Here is a 15,243-nt window from a genome sequence, read left to right as displayed (position 1 = left end):
CCCCACAGCCGAGGTTTGCCTCCTTTCCTCGGGGTTGGCCTCTCCTGCCAAGACTGCCAAAACAGCCGCCCAGCTCTTCTGGCCTCCCCTCATACGGCTCTCTGCTCTTCTCAGGTGCCGGGTGAACTAGGCCTCTTCTGTTCCTTATTGCTCTCGGAACCAAATCCAAACTCCCTCCACCCAGAGGAGCCTGTGCGCTCTGCCCGGCCGCACCCTGGGACCGGTGGGCATTTGTCTGCACCCGATGCCCATTGGGGCGGGAGCACCGAGCCTCCAGACTTAACAGCCACAGGCTCTCTGCAAACTCATGCCCACCCATGGTTTTCATTAGGTTCCCCTAATGTTTACATATTTAGAGCAAGCTACATTTTAGTTTTTAGGATCAGTTTATGCTGTGTATCTTTTTAAGCCCAAGGATGCGAGCGATAGAACACTCTGCATCCACTTGGCACTGCATAAGTGTTTTTTGATTTTGGTTTGCAGTGTGCCCCCTTCCTCTGGGGGAGACCCTTTCCTGCTGGTTATTTCAGTATTCTGGTCTGTCAGTGGTTCTCACCTGGCTTGTCTTCATCTTCTCTAGAACTTAAAAAAATGCTCTTGCCTTCGCTGCTAAGTCTCAGTCTGTAAAGATAGAGCCTCATCATTGCTTTTTTTAAAACACAGATGAGTGTCAGGCACGGCCAGGATAGAGAGCAAACCATAAATATCGGTGTGTGGTCAGTTTGGGTTATTTTCATGTGAACTCTGCATGAGGGTGTGCAGATACATTCAGAATAAGGAAGGGAGGCACCTCAGTATGTGCTGCTGAATGTGTATTCTGATTTCCCACACATTAATTTATTTGGATTCAGACATTCTCTTGACTCATTTCATAATTTATGAAGGACCCCTTGGTAAATACTAGAGATTATGAGTTGGAGCTTGTTTTTCTTGCATTATAGCTGCTGGTTGACACATTGTTTTTTGGCCATCCAGAAATCCCTTGGAAAAGAGAAAGTTGATTAGAGCTGGGCACCATGGTTAATTACTGAGTCTTGCCCTCCCCAGCTCGTTCTTTTCACTAGTGTTACTTAACTGTGTCTCATTTTATACTGTTTTCTCTAGCTACGGTTTTTGATTCTTCAGTAAATAAAACTTAAGTTTATTATCCTTATGAAGGTAGTCTTTCTTATCCTATGTCTTGGTTCTTGACAAAGCTCATTCCAGGTTGTTCTTTATCCAAAGTGGAAAAATCCCTAGAATTCATGGAAATAGACCATCTGGACGGAGGTTCAGTTTAACCGGCAGTCACTGAGGCCTCACACGTGACTGCTGCCCGTCTGCGTGGATGCCGAGCTCGCTTTAGCTTTGGGCAGTGCGGTTCCTATTTGACTGAGCGCGCTTGACTTTTACAAACCTGCTAGTGTAGCTTTCAGCCTGCCCATGTATTGCCAAGAAACCACTTTTTAAAAAAGCAAACTTAGCCTACTAAATAATGTAAGTGTTTTTTTTAACTCCGGTGACATCTACACTAGCCAAGTAAAATACTACAAAAACACTTTATTTGGAATTCTACAAGTTACTTTAAAAAAAAAAAGATGTTATATTTCATGAAGCAGATTTCTTAGCAAAACATGTTTAAGAAATAGATCGTATGATCTTATTTAATTTCCATGCATTTAAAATCATCTGTTTAAATCTATGTTTTAAATTATATGGTGATTATTAACTTTTTTAGTTAAAATGCAGAACAGATATTAAATCTGAGGAACCTTGATAGCAGCTACAACGAGATGAATAAACTGTTATTCCGGGTGTTTTTCCCAAAGTTGCATCATCATGGATATCATACATGTTTGCTCATCTGAACATGTTTTTAAGACTTTATGTCTGTATATCTGAAATCTCCCATTTCTTAGTTTTAATCGTAAGATAGCTCCCCAGCAGGGGACTTATATTAGGAACTTTAATACATTAAGTCCTGACATTGGGTTGCATTATTTCCTTTCTAAAGTTAGTATTTAAATCACAAAAATCTTTTTGATATTGTAAAATTTAAAAATATCAAGTTATGTATTGACCTGGAGTGATATTGAAATATATACCATCTATAACTAAACAGTTCATAAATTAAAACATTTCCCATTTATATAAAAAAAATACAGAGACTAATTTATGTGTACATAAAAATTATTTGAGCACTGTATGTATTGAAGTGTTTCACAGGCTTACCTTGGAGATGGAGAGGAGTTCCAGGGGGTGCTTTCAACCTCTTAAATGGCTTAAATTTTTCATAATAAAAATTGAGTATCAAGAAAACTAACAAACACTCCCATTTTGAAAAATAATTTTGAATTATGAATGCATTTAAAAATGTGTAAATGTCATTACACATTTAAAAAGCCAATGGAAAACTTAGTCCTAAAGGAACTTTGAAGTGCTGTCATTAGAAAAACTGAATTCCTTACATGAATAAATAATAATAGATGTCTTAGGGAAATCTCTGAAATTAATTATTTCAATAAATGTCTTGAAAATGGAGTTGTTTTTATTCCTTTATGGTTAATATAACATTCTTACTAAATAGTGCTTTAAGTTGTAACAAAAGATGACTTGAATCCCTCCCTACATTTTTTCAACCGAATTCGGCCTAATTTGAGGTGTTCCTGGTACCTGATTAAAAAAAAAAAAACTTGCATTTGCTAAACTTGACTGCCGAGCAGTATCAAAAGTTAAATGATGAGAAAAGAAGGTGCGAGTGTCTGGGTGTTTGCTGAATACACTTTAGTCTATTTTCTCCATGAATGTTTATCACATTGGTTTCTGTTTTGCAGAAATGCACGTGGTGGGATGATGGTCCTCTGCCTGGGGCCATGTCTTCCCTGTCTGCATCACAGTTCACGTGGGTCTGGGCAGAGATGCCAGGCGCGGGCTGAGATTTTGGGAGCAGAGTGTAGTACAGCAACAGGACCATGAGGGAAACATTTAGGCAGCGTGGACCGCCGTTGCAGGAGTGATAAAGCAGACATGAAAAATACACTAGTAATCCAGTAATGCCTGAGAACAGTTACTGATTTAACAGACTCCAGGCTGTGCTTAACATAAAACTACCAACTTCAGTTCATTCTATAATATCATGTATAATTGAACACTAGGAAAAGTATGTGCGGATTGTTTTCAGGAAGATGATAAATGTTTTTTTTAGGGAATGATGTACACATTTATTAATACACTTTAGAGCTTTATAGCACTAACTTGGACTTCTAAAAATAACAATAATTTCCTTTCTAATACCTATGAAAGCAATCTAAGATTCTCATAGTTAAGTAATCTGGAGTGCCTAGACATTATTATGGTTATTATTTTCTAATTCCAATGATGTTTGAAGAAACTTAAATATAATCTAAAAGAAGTCTTAAATATTAGAGAAAAAACAGACAAATTCAGTAGAGACAATCGTTTATTTGTAAATAATATTGGGTATATTCAAGAATAGAAATAACTAACTGATGTACCAGGAAATGCTATTTCTAGTTCTGTTTTTCAGTTCATGAAAAAGGCCTGGCGATACTAACAGAAGAATTGTCTTTTCATGAAATAGCCGTTCTTTTGGACTTTGTTACGTGCATGCTTTTACTTTCAGGTCTGACAATTTGTGGGCACAATTGCCTTCTGACAGCAGAGTGGATGTCTACAAGTAAAATTGTATGTCGCGTGGGACAGGCCAAGAACGACAAAGGAGACATTATTGTCACAACCAAGTCAGGTGGCAAAGGAACCTCCACAGTCTCCTTCAAGCTGCTCAGACCTGAGAAAATAGGTATCATCTCCCATGACTTTACTCTAAAGAAGAAAATAAAAGTGGGTTTTGTCTTTTAAAATTGACAACTGGTAAATTAGTATAAAATTTACTTACTCTCATATGTCATTAAGTTAGATTCAGTTTATGTTTATTTTTTCAGGAATGGGATATTGGTTAAAGTTTGCATTACTTTTGAAAAGGCAGTTTGCTGAGCTAACGGTAAACTCTAAGGATGATAAGCATTGGAAGAACTGTTGTTCTGTCCTGTGTAAAATCTGTTCATTTAACATGTCGAAATGCCAATTTTAGTTTCTTGATCTTGTATACAATAATTGCATTTCTTGCTGTGATACAGATAAGATTTGAGGTGAAATACATACCTGGTTTGGCCAAATTAGCCAGTAATACCTAAATAATGTTCCGTTTTCCTTCACTTTCTGAGTCCTTTGAGGCCCTGACAAGATGTTGCCCACCTAGGTGTGCCTCTGGCCTCCAAACTAGAAATCACACTCTTCTTGTGCTCTAGAGCCCCTCCTGTGTTCCCTTTGTGCCCTGAACCCGTGCTTCCTTGCCTTGGGGCAAAGAGCTTGGTCTGAGAAGCCGGGACTGATCACACGAGCAGCCAGCTGTGGGTGGAGTGGAGTCACAGAGCCACCTACCTCAGAGAACTGAGTGAGTTAGAACACTGGAGAAAGTGCTTAGCATAGGTCCTCACACAGACTAAGGGCTGCATAAATTAGTGTTTTTAATTGTTCGTTTCCTGGCTCTTTATGTATGTGGCATCTCCTCTGCTAAAGTAAGAATACTGTCAGATTCATCTTTGTGGTCCTGTAATGACTTGCACATGGTCCGTACTTGATAAATATTTGTATAATGTAGGACTATCACAGGCATAATTAAACCCAGGCCGTACTTCTCATATAGAAAAGCAAAGAGTTTTGCAAATTTTGTTTTCTGTCTTAGAGCATAAAGCCTCTCTTCAGCATTATATCCTTAAATTCCTCGATTCTTTTTAATAAAAATTTGAGGAATTTAAGGGAAAACCAAAAATGGAATTTACATTTATGTACATGTGTGTATGCAAACATATATACATACAATATTCTTGTTTTTGTTTACTCACTTTTATTTAATGTCTTTGAAAACCGAACTGTGAAATTAAAGCAGGAACTTGTTTCCAGTTTTCTGGAGAAACTTAAAAACATTTTGACAGAATCCAGCATCATCTTGTATCATGTTTATACAGCAGATGAAGAAAACTTACTTGAAAGTATTGATTTTATGCTAAAACGCTCTGCCCAGGACTCAGCACAGCACAGGCTCAGGAAAGGCCTATAGACCTGAACCTGGGAGTGTCTGGGCCTGAGCTTACCCTCTGGCAGAGCTTCCTTGCATCATCCTGGCAGACCTGTGGGTGCCCGTAGAGTTAGAAGGCTCACAAGGAGCCCTCTGGTCCCCCGGCCCTGCGCTCTGCTCCGCCCCCCTCACACACTGCCCAGCCTCTGTTGCGGCCCGGTCCAAGCCACAGGAAAGAGGGTACTGTTTTCAGAGATTATATTTTGTTTTTCCTGAATATCCTAGTCATTTCCATCACACAAGCCGTGCATTCCGTGGAAGTTGTTTGATTTCTTTATATTGATATAAGGTTTGTTGGGTAGTTTGTTGATGTGCCAAATTAATTGTACTGCTTATTATTTGTAAAATACATTTGTTTTAGCAGAACTTTTTCTCAGAGGCTTAACTTGTCTTCTGTATTGAATAATGTACAGTGCAATCAAGAGATGTTATTTTTGCCTTTTTATAGATTTTTAGTGGTTTTAATTAAGCTACCAGCCATTTAAAAAAAAAAAATCTGGAGCTTTTGTGCCTTCAAATCTTTAAAAAATTACTGTAGCATGCATTCTGTATTAGGTCTTTCAACAGTAAAGCAGAATGGTAAGACTTAGTGCCTGGGGAGTGTGTATCTTATTAAGGCTGTGCTCCTCATTTGGTAGGTATTTTGGATCAGTCTGCTGTGTGGGTTGATGAGATGAATTACTATGACATGCGCACTGACAGGAATAAAGGGATTCCTCCCTTGTCCCTGCGTCCTGCTAATCCACTCGGCATCGAGATTGAAAAGTGAGTACTGCCTTGCCTCCGTTGTCTTTATTTGTAGCTGCTGAAAAGTTCTGTGCACTCAGAGTGAAGAGAGTCAGGCTCCAGGAACATCCAGGGAAGCACAGTTGAAGACACCACTGTTGTTGGGAGTCGGGCATCATCTCTTGGAGCTTGGTCAGCTTTGCTAGACCGAACCTTCCAATTGGTTAGAACTGTTGGCAGAAGCTACTTACCTCTTCAGTTTTTGAGTTTATATTTTGTGAAGAGGAAAAGTATCTTGAAATTTTGAATAACTAATACTTTTAATGATATGAGAATTAATGGGTTGTCTGGAGTTGGTAAGTTTAAATATTTAGATGGTACTTGAGATTAAAACAGAATTTTCCATGTGCTTGATTTTTCAGGAAATATTTGACCGTAAGTAGAACCAAGGTAGTCTTGTCATTTTGTTTACAACCCCTACCTGTAATTCATACTTAATTCAGACTTACTTTACCAGAATTGTGGCAGGTAAATCTTTCAAGATGTCTTGGACCAAATCTGGAATTCCCTAGTACAGTGGTTTCGTAGATTTTATAATCAGTGCCTTTATCCTTGCATCTTCCTTAGTCAGTTCACCTAACACGTTAGTTGTTTCTGACTTGTCTCTCGGCCTTAGTGACTCTGCTGGTGAAGTTACTACCGAGTGTTTCTCCATAAGCATTTCTGCAGGCGACAGATTAGTTCTGCTAATGCTTTAGCCATAGTTTTATTTTAGGTTTTTCTAGGAATGGAGAAAGTTGTCTACTGATCTTTATATATTTAACCTTCAAGCCTACACTTGAAGACCATTAGTAAATCAAAAGTAAGCTTCTTTTTCACCTGCTGTCACCTGCTGGGGTTTGCCCTGGCTGAGAGAGAGGGAGCATGTGTTTGTCTTGGGAAGTTGTCCTGTGTTGAAAAAGGCCTGGGGTTTGGCAGCTTTTAGTGAGCGGGGACTGTCCTGGGTCACAGCTGGGAAGCTCTTTGGCCAGCGTGGGTCATTCTGGAGCTGTTCTAAGGGTTTCAGTGCCCGATAAATTAAGAGTTTAAGGATCAAGAAGGTCCAGGAAAGAAAAGTAATTGCTGGGTCTTTATTTGAGCATAGTTTCCTGCATGAATGGACTTTGTGGTTGAGAGCAAGCCTCTCAGTGGCCTGCTTCAGTGCCCTGGATTCGGCTTCTTTCCAAGGCCCACCGCAAAGGAAGTGTGGAGCAGAAGGGCCCTTTGGATTGTTCTTTTGTAAGGAAGATACAGTTTTGCACCTTTGTACAATGAGTATAGGAATATGGTGTGACTTTTGTCTGAGCCTTAGATGGAACTATCAAAGTTAGGATTAAATTGGTTACTTACTATCATAAAATGGATTTCCTTAATTTTTAGTTTAGCATGTAACACACCCCTCGTTTGATCTTTACCTTTTCATGTCCACTTATTTTTTGATTGTCTTGATTGTTCCTGTTACTGCCAGTACTCACACAGGGGTTCGGCTTGAACTCTCTCTTACAGCTTAATGCATGTCGGGATAATCCCGAGGTAACGTTGGTAACCAGCCAGAAGCACTAAAAGTGCCTGGCTCTTTAGAAGTTATTTTTCTTCTTCTCTGAGGCAGTCTAGTTGGGTCTGAGCCCCTCTCTCACTTTAACTCTTGGCCCTCCTGTTACTTGCAGGGTGACTTGGAGTCTGCTCAGCTTCCTCAAGGTGCAGACTGGGCGGCCTGGGTCACGCGGCGTGTGCGTTTCAGCGGTGGGGGCACTCACTCGCAGTGGGCGCTGGTTGGATGTTCGTCGTCGTCACCGTGATCCCCTGCTCTTCTTACATGTGCGCTACTCAGTGCTCTGCCCCCAGGGAAAGAATCTTCTTATGACTTAAGATTTCAGCGTGATGAATTGTATTCAGATCTTAGAATAGTATTATGTACATTCAAGAAGTGCTTAAATGGTGATAAAATTTACAGTAATATTTCTTTCAAGTTGTTCCTTGAAAGTTTCAGTAATAATTTGCTCAGCCATGGAATAACTAAAGGATAGTTTTTGAAAAGGTAAAAGCTTGACTCTCATACAAATACAAAATGCGCACATGTCCAAGCTTTTATTTAATTCATTAATTAATGGGAAAACCAGTGAAATGTTAAAACCAGTTCAGGGGGAATTCCAGAGGACAGACATAATGGGCAGTGAGGAATGCTGAAAGGTGCAACCGCGGCCACTTCTCCTGCTCAGTAACCAGTTGCATCTTCACCTGACAGGTATTTCTGTGCCAGGCATCCCTGGTCAACATCAACCCTCCACTTCTGCTTCTGTAACAGAGCTGCAGAGCAGAGACAAGGCATGGATGGGGGAAGACAGGGGACCCTGGGCAGGCCCTCCAGACAGTGAAAGGATGGCCAGGAATCTTTTTGCCCATTTAAAGTCTTTCGTAAGTTTTCTGGTCAAAAGGAAGGGTGGATAGAGGGCTTCCCTGGTGGCGCAGTGGTTAAGAATCCACCTGCCAATGCAGGGGACATGGGTTCGAGCTGGTCCGGGAAGATCCCCCATGCCGCGGAGCAACTAAGCCCGTGCGCCACAACTACTGAGCCTGCGCGCTAGAGCCCGTGAGCCACAACAAGAGAAGCCACCGCAATGAGAAGCAGGTGCACCGCAACGAACAGTAGCCCCCGCTCGCTGCAACTAGAGAAAAGCCCATGTGCGGCAACAAAGACCCAATGCAGCCAAAAATAAAATAAATAAATTTTAAAAACAACAACAACAGTATTCACTTAAAAAAAAAAAGAGTGGTAGAGATACTAGGAAGCAAGAAAATGGAAGGTGAAGGTAGGAAAAGGTATAGAAACCAAGAAGAAGAGTATATAGTTTGGCCAGAAAAATGCTTTTTCAGGTTCCTTTTCACCTTTTAAAGGTACTGTCAGGAAAACTGCATTTGTTTTATTGAAGTATGACCTCAGATACAGAAGCCTTATTTTAGAAAAAGAGAGTAGGAAAGGAAAAGCGGATGTTAAAATATTGGTGTGGGTTTTACTTCCGTGACTCTCTTAATATCTTTTAGATGAAAGCTTTGGTCCCTGTAGAGAATGGTGTTACACTGAGGTTAGAATCCCTGAGAGCATTCCCTTTTACTATGTCTTTTATTTCTGTTTATTAATGTCATTTGGGGTTTCTTTTATAATTAAAAGATGGGAGAGGACCTATTTTTAATTTTTAAAAAAATGTCACCAGAGAAGGAATAACAGGATTTAATTACTTGCTTGTTGAAATATATTAATTGAGAAGGTTTGAAGAATTATGACTGCTTGTTATAAAGTACCATGGTCCTAATGAATTACCAGACTAAAGCGGTGAGGTCGCCTCTGGAAGAGGAATCAGCTCCTGGTAATTACAGTGCTGAGTGTTCATGGCAGTTCTCAGCCCACAGTCAAATGTGCAGGGTGGGGCCAGGAGGAGCCCTGCAGCGCCGTGGCCAGTTCATGGGGCCATGAGCAGCAAGCGCGAGTAGCCGAATGTAGCGTTGCTCTTGGGCGTGAGGCAGAGGTCAGTGAATGTTTTATTGGTGTGCGCAGCGTGCACACCGCCGTCTTCCAGCCCACAGGCTTAACAGCTGGCGTTTGTGGGCCTCCTTCGGCTGCTGAAGTCCTGCATATTCCTAGAGTTTTAACTGATGTTCTGCACACATGGTGCCTTGATACTTATAAAAATGTTACTAATTACTCAGAAAAAAATAACTTCACTTTGAACTGAGACTAGGATTTGCTTATAAAAAGTCTGTATTTCTGATTTACTACACTGTCACAAATATGCATTCTTTGCACTGCTTAAATTATGATGGAGACAAACTTAACTGAAAAAGAAGGTAAAAACAGGTTCATATTAATAAGTAAAAGCCTTCACTATGTTTTATTTCTTAAAAGTACTCTTTGCCTACTAGGAGAATATCTATAAGTAATGTTTTTGGAGACAGTACATACATGGGAGTTAGGGCCTTAAAATGGAACTTTGCCCCTCCTGTTTTTTCCCCCTCCTGTTTTTATGGGATCTGCAACCTTTTTGTGAAATTACTACCTGGGAAGAGCTATCTGGAGTAGTCAGTTGATGCACCACTCGTATCTTTATTTCCATGTAGGTTTTATGAACAATGCAAGTCTGACTTGCTCCTCATCAGTTTGGCTTTCCAATAGAAAGAAAAGGTGGCCAGTTTTCCTGCTCCATTTAGAAAACAAGGAAAGGTGACAAAATAATTCTTAGTATGAGTGTGGAAGGGAAAAGCCTTGGGTAAATTTACCTTTTAGAAATGTTATGAAAACAGATTTGTGGGCTGTGATGTAGTGCCTAGGTCCAGAAACTGTGTGAGACCAAAAAAGGAAAAAAAACACAACGTAAAACAAGCTCATAATATTTAAGGTGCAGAGTAACACTGGTGCTGGAGTGAAAGCTATGAGAATTGAGTGTGACACACACTTGGAAGAGCCCCCCTTCCTCCCATCTTTGTACCTGCAGGTCAGGAGAGCGTGTTCCCCTCGGTGTGAGCACAGCGGTGCAGCTGTACCCAGGCTCCTCTGCGCGGGTGGTTAGACTTTCTCTCAGAAGGGTTTTTGTTGTTTTGCTGGCTCGCGGGTCATCACTGCCGCTTGTTCTCGTACTTGAAAGTGAACGCTGCTGTGTTGAGGACATTCCTGTTAATTTTGCTTCTGACCACTGGGTCGATCAGGTCTGTGTACCTGGGTCTTCATGGCCAGTCCTTTTCAGGAGGTGTAATCTGAGCTCACACTGCCATCTAATGGGGAGTGTGCGCTGTAGGGGCATGAAGCTTGTCAGCTGCTGAAACTGTTGGTTCCTTAATGAAAACACTTCCCATGTTTACATAGTAGACTCCGTGTTGCTTTCACCCTCCAGTTAGTGGGTTTAAAGTGTGGATTTAGTTTGAATCACTCAGAATATACCTTGCTGTTACTGACTTGTTAAGCCATCACTTCACTTGGAGGGTCAGAGCCTAAGATGCAGCTATTGTGGACAGAGGTTTAAGTTTTAACTCTCCAGACTTCGTGCTCCATTGACACAGTGCTTCTGCCCTTCCTCATGCTGTTACCAAGGCCATTAACAATTTTCTGCATTCTGAATCAGTGTCTCCCTCAGTTTCTATTTTTCTGGATTTGTAGTTGTGGGTTTTTTCCATGCCTGAGATTCTCTGGTTCTTTAATTGGCAATAGAAGTATGGGGTCCTGCTCTTGACTGTTTGCATGCAGCCTCTCTGGGTCTGTTTCCTGACTGTAAAATGGGAATACATAACTCGCGTTGTTACAAGAATCAGATAAAATGGTTCTTATGAAGAGTCTGTTAAATATAGAGAACCAAGTGGAAAGAATAAAAATAACAGCAAGTGACATTTTTGAGCGTTTATCACGTGTCAAAAACTGCTAAGCCTTCCACACTGCATTACCTACTTTAATCCTCAAAATATTCCTAAGAGGAAGATATTATGATCCCATTGTCCTCGTGAATAAATGGAACCTTAGAGAGGTTAAGTATCTTCCTCAAGGTTATTCCGACAATGCTAGCCGACTTGTAAACCGCTGCCGTGGGCCGTCTCTGCTTCTGTGGGTACGCTCCTAAACCGCTGCCGTGGGCCGTCTCTGCCCCTGTGGGTACGCTCCTAAACCGCTGCCGGGGGCCGTCTCTGCCCCTGTGGGTACGCTCCTAAACCGCTGCCGGGGGCCGTCTCTGCCCCTGTGGGTACGCTCCTAAACCGCTGCCGGGGGCCGTCTCTGCCCCTGTGGGTACGCTCCTAAACCGCTGCCGTGGGCCGTCTCTGCCCCTGTGGGTACGCTCCTAAACCGCTGCCGGGGGCCGTCTCTGCCTCTGTGGGTACGCTCCTAAACCGCTGCCGGGGGCCGTCTCTGCCTCTGTGGGTACGCTCCTAAACCACTGCCGTGGGCCGTCTCTGCTTCTGTGGGTACGCTCCTAAACCGCTGCCGGGGGCCGTCTCTGCTCCTGTGGGTACGCTCCTGAACCACTGCCGGGGGCCGTCTCTGCTTCTGTGGGTACGCTCCTAAACCACTCCCGGGGGCCGTCTCTGCCTCTGTGGACACACTCCTACACTCCCCACAGAGCATCGTTGCTTCCCGTGTTGTCGTTCGTTGTCTCTTTTCTCTGGATCTTCTGTTTCACATTCATTTTGAGGTGTTTGCGTAAAAGATCTTATTTTGGGATAGACTCTTGACTCAGGATGCCTTCAGCTGTGAGTAGTAGAAACAAAAATTCATCCTGGTTTAAGAAAAAAAGATATTTATTTTCTCATAATATACAAAGTCCAGAGATGGTGGACTCCACGATTGGCTGGGTCCGTGGCTCAGAAGTGTCACTGAGATGTAAGGAGCCTGGGTTTGCTGTTCTGCTGCCCTTGGAGTCGCACTGATCTCCTTCATAACTGCAGAGTGGCGTTAGGGGTTTCTAGTGTCGCGACGACAGTAATACACAGGAAATAATAGTGTTAAAATAAAGATCCAGTATTGTTGAAACTGTAATAATACCCAGGAAATAATGAAGCTCGGTAAAGTCTGAGGGCAGAAAGACATTGTCTCTTCTCAGTTCTCCTTAAAAGTGTGGAGGCCTTGCCCAGAAATGCTCCAGCAGCTCTTTCCTCAGACACTGTCGTCAAAACCCAGTCACTCGATCAACAGCAAGGGGAGCACGGTCAGCACACTGCTTAGGATTACTGATGTTCAGGCTCGTGAAGGCGTGGGCGCCCCGCTCTGCAGGTGCTTCTGTCTGCGAGCGGGCAGGGGATGTCGGCTCTCGGGCTGACGGCGGGCCCCTGGTGTGGTCTGGATCGAGCTGTCTGACCTCTCTGTGACAGAGTGTTGTCATCCTTGATGTAACTTGTCTTATTCTTGTACGGCTGATTCCTAATTACTCTTTTTCCAATTTAAATGTACAGTAAGATTGGTAAGAGTTGAATGTCTTCAGGAAGAAATCACTCTAAAATAAACTCGTTCTTAGGGGTGATTATGAGGGTTTGAGAACTAGGACTTAGTGTTCTGACCAAGAGATCCAGTACCTTTCAGACTCTTGACCCGTTTAGGTGCTTGAAGGAGCTGTGTGTACAAGAAGTGCAGTGGGTGGGGTGGATTAATGCTTCAGATCTCAGTGGAGGGCTCTCACGTGGCCCCTTCCAAATGTCGCCACTCACACTAATGCCAGCACTCAGGGTCAGCCCCCGCCCCGCCGGCTGCGCTTGAAGGGACGCACAGGGGTGCAGAGCCCATGGAGTCCTGCGGAGGACGGCGTGGGGAGGGGCTCCCGGGGCAGCAGAGTCCTCTCGTAGAGCCCCCCTAGACTTCAGGCCTTTATCCTGTGATGAAGCAGACCCTGTACATGTGTAAAAACAACAACCTAGGGCATTATAGGTGAGATATTACTAAGGTTTAAGGATCAGATCACCTTTAAGTGTGGGAAGTTCTAGATGGTTGGGATTTGTTATCTTTCAATACCGCCAGTTTAAGCATCCTAACAGTATAGGATATAACCTTTTGTTTTTTAACTTTTTTTATAGCTTTATTGAGAAATAATTAACAAATTTGTAAGATGTTTAAAGTGTATGTCTTAGCGATTTGATATACGTATACATTGTAAAAGGAGTCCCACCATCTCGGTAACTAACACATTCATCACTTCACATAGTTACTTTTTTTTTTTTTTTGGTGAGAACATTTAAGTTCTGTTCTCTCTATGGCATTATCACCTATAGTCACATATTACACATTAGATCCTCAGACCTTATTCATCTCGTGAGTGAAAGTTTCTCCCTCTCCCTATTCCCCCACCTCCAGGCAACCACTTTCCTGCTCTATTTCTATAGTTTGACTTTTTTTTTTTTAATATTTCACATGTTTTGCACATCTGATAAGGGGCTTATATTTGCACATCTGACAAGTGGTTAATATCCAAAATATATAAAGAAGCCTACAACTCAATAGCAAAAAAAAAAAAAAAAAAAGCCAGTCTGATTAAAAAATGGGCAGAGGATCCGGACATTTTTCCAAAGAAGACATACGAATGCCAACACGCACATGAAAAGGTGCTGAGCATCACTAATCATCAGGGAAATGCAAAGCAAAACCACAGTGAAATCACCTCACACCTGTCAGAATGGCTCTCTTGTTATTTGAATGGCTCACAACAAATAACAAGTGTTGGAAAAGGTGTGGAGGAAAGGGAACCCTCCTGCGCTGTTGGTGGGAACGTAAATTGGTGCAGCCACTGTGCAGAAGAGCAGGGAGGTCCTCAAAAAATTAAAAATAGAGCTACCATATGACCCAGCAGTCCCACTTCTGGGTATTTATCCAAAGAAAATGAAAACAGAATCTCAAAGTTATCTGCACCCCATGTTCACTGCAGCATTATTTACAATAGCCAAGATATGGGAACAACCTAAGTGTGCATCCACGGACAAGGGGTTAAAGGAGTTGTACGTGTGGGTGCCCAGGCTCGCACTGTTGCTCCGGAACACGGGAATGTTACTCAGCCGTGAGAAAGAGGGCAGTCCTGTCATCTGCAACAGCGTGGGTGGACCTTGATCTCAGTATGCCAGACAGGAAGACAAAGTTTTTTTCTTTTTTTAAAACTAAACCCATTGAGTAGTACTTAGCTGTCAGACCTGTGGGGACTGCGTGGCCTTAGCCATCTCAGCGTGGCATACAACTTCTGTATTTTTTAGTTTCATGTCTGCATTTGGTGCCTCTTTGCTTTATTTGCTGTCATTGTCTCAGAGCCTTTTTTGTCCTGTCATACTTAACTCCAGCTACTCTTCTTACATTGTGCTTTGATGATGGGTAGGAACCACCCAACGAGAGTAAAGCTGCAGGGCCCAAGCGAGGGAGAGAAGCTCAGTTTGGCTCCCCAGAGGCCCTTTTTGCTGCTTTGTTGTCAGTTGTGTCTTCAGTCTCTGAGTGTGGACCTGACCCTTGTTAGGTGAGAATTTCATGGAGTTGAATAATTTATAAAGACTGTTAATAGCAGGGACTTAGTTGGTATCAGGTGATTCTGTGGTATTTTTGATTCTGTTAAGACTATCTAACTTCAGGACTGCGTAGAGCGCCACGTTGACAAAAAAGCAGTAGGTGGGCCACCATGCACTTCTTTGCACTGACGAGGCCCCACTGGTGCACCAGGCTGTCCTTTCCAGCTTAGACAGCTCCCTGGGCGGACACCTCCCGCCGGTGAAGGTAGAACTGTGGCTCGTGGCCCTTGCCTGTCAGAGCGAGCGGGAGGCTCCTGGGTGCCTCCCTGGGGCTCCACTAAGTCTCCACTCAGCCGCATATTCCCCCAGAGTTCCAACGCGGAGGTATGAAGTAT

General features: G+C 42.6%; 1 protein-coding gene across 6 annotated transcripts in view; it reads left to right on the top strand.

Annotated features, from left to right (window-relative positions):
- The window catches only part of EXOC2 (exocyst complex component 2), a 155,590-nt gene that overhangs the window by 30,109 nt on the left and 110,238 nt on the right, over positions 1 to 15,243 (top strand). For all 6 annotated transcript variants that reach the window (XM_082414831.1, XM_082414832.1, XM_082414833.1 and 3 more), the window contains exons 3-4: positions 3,623 to 3,799; positions 5,776 to 5,902. In XM_082414831.1, the coding sequence (XP_082270957.1) occupies positions 3,623 to 3,799; positions 5,776 to 5,902 (304 nt within the window). The remainder of the gene's footprint in view (positions 1 to 3,622; positions 3,800 to 5,775; positions 5,903 to 15,243) is intronic.

Source organism: Balaenoptera physalus, assembly GCF_965194825.1.
Source record: "Balaenoptera physalus genome assembly, chromosome: 11".
NCBI lineage: Eukaryota > Metazoa > Chordata > Mammalia > Artiodactyla > Balaenopteridae > Balaenoptera > Balaenoptera physalus.
This window is presented reverse-complemented; position numbering and strand designations above follow the sequence as displayed.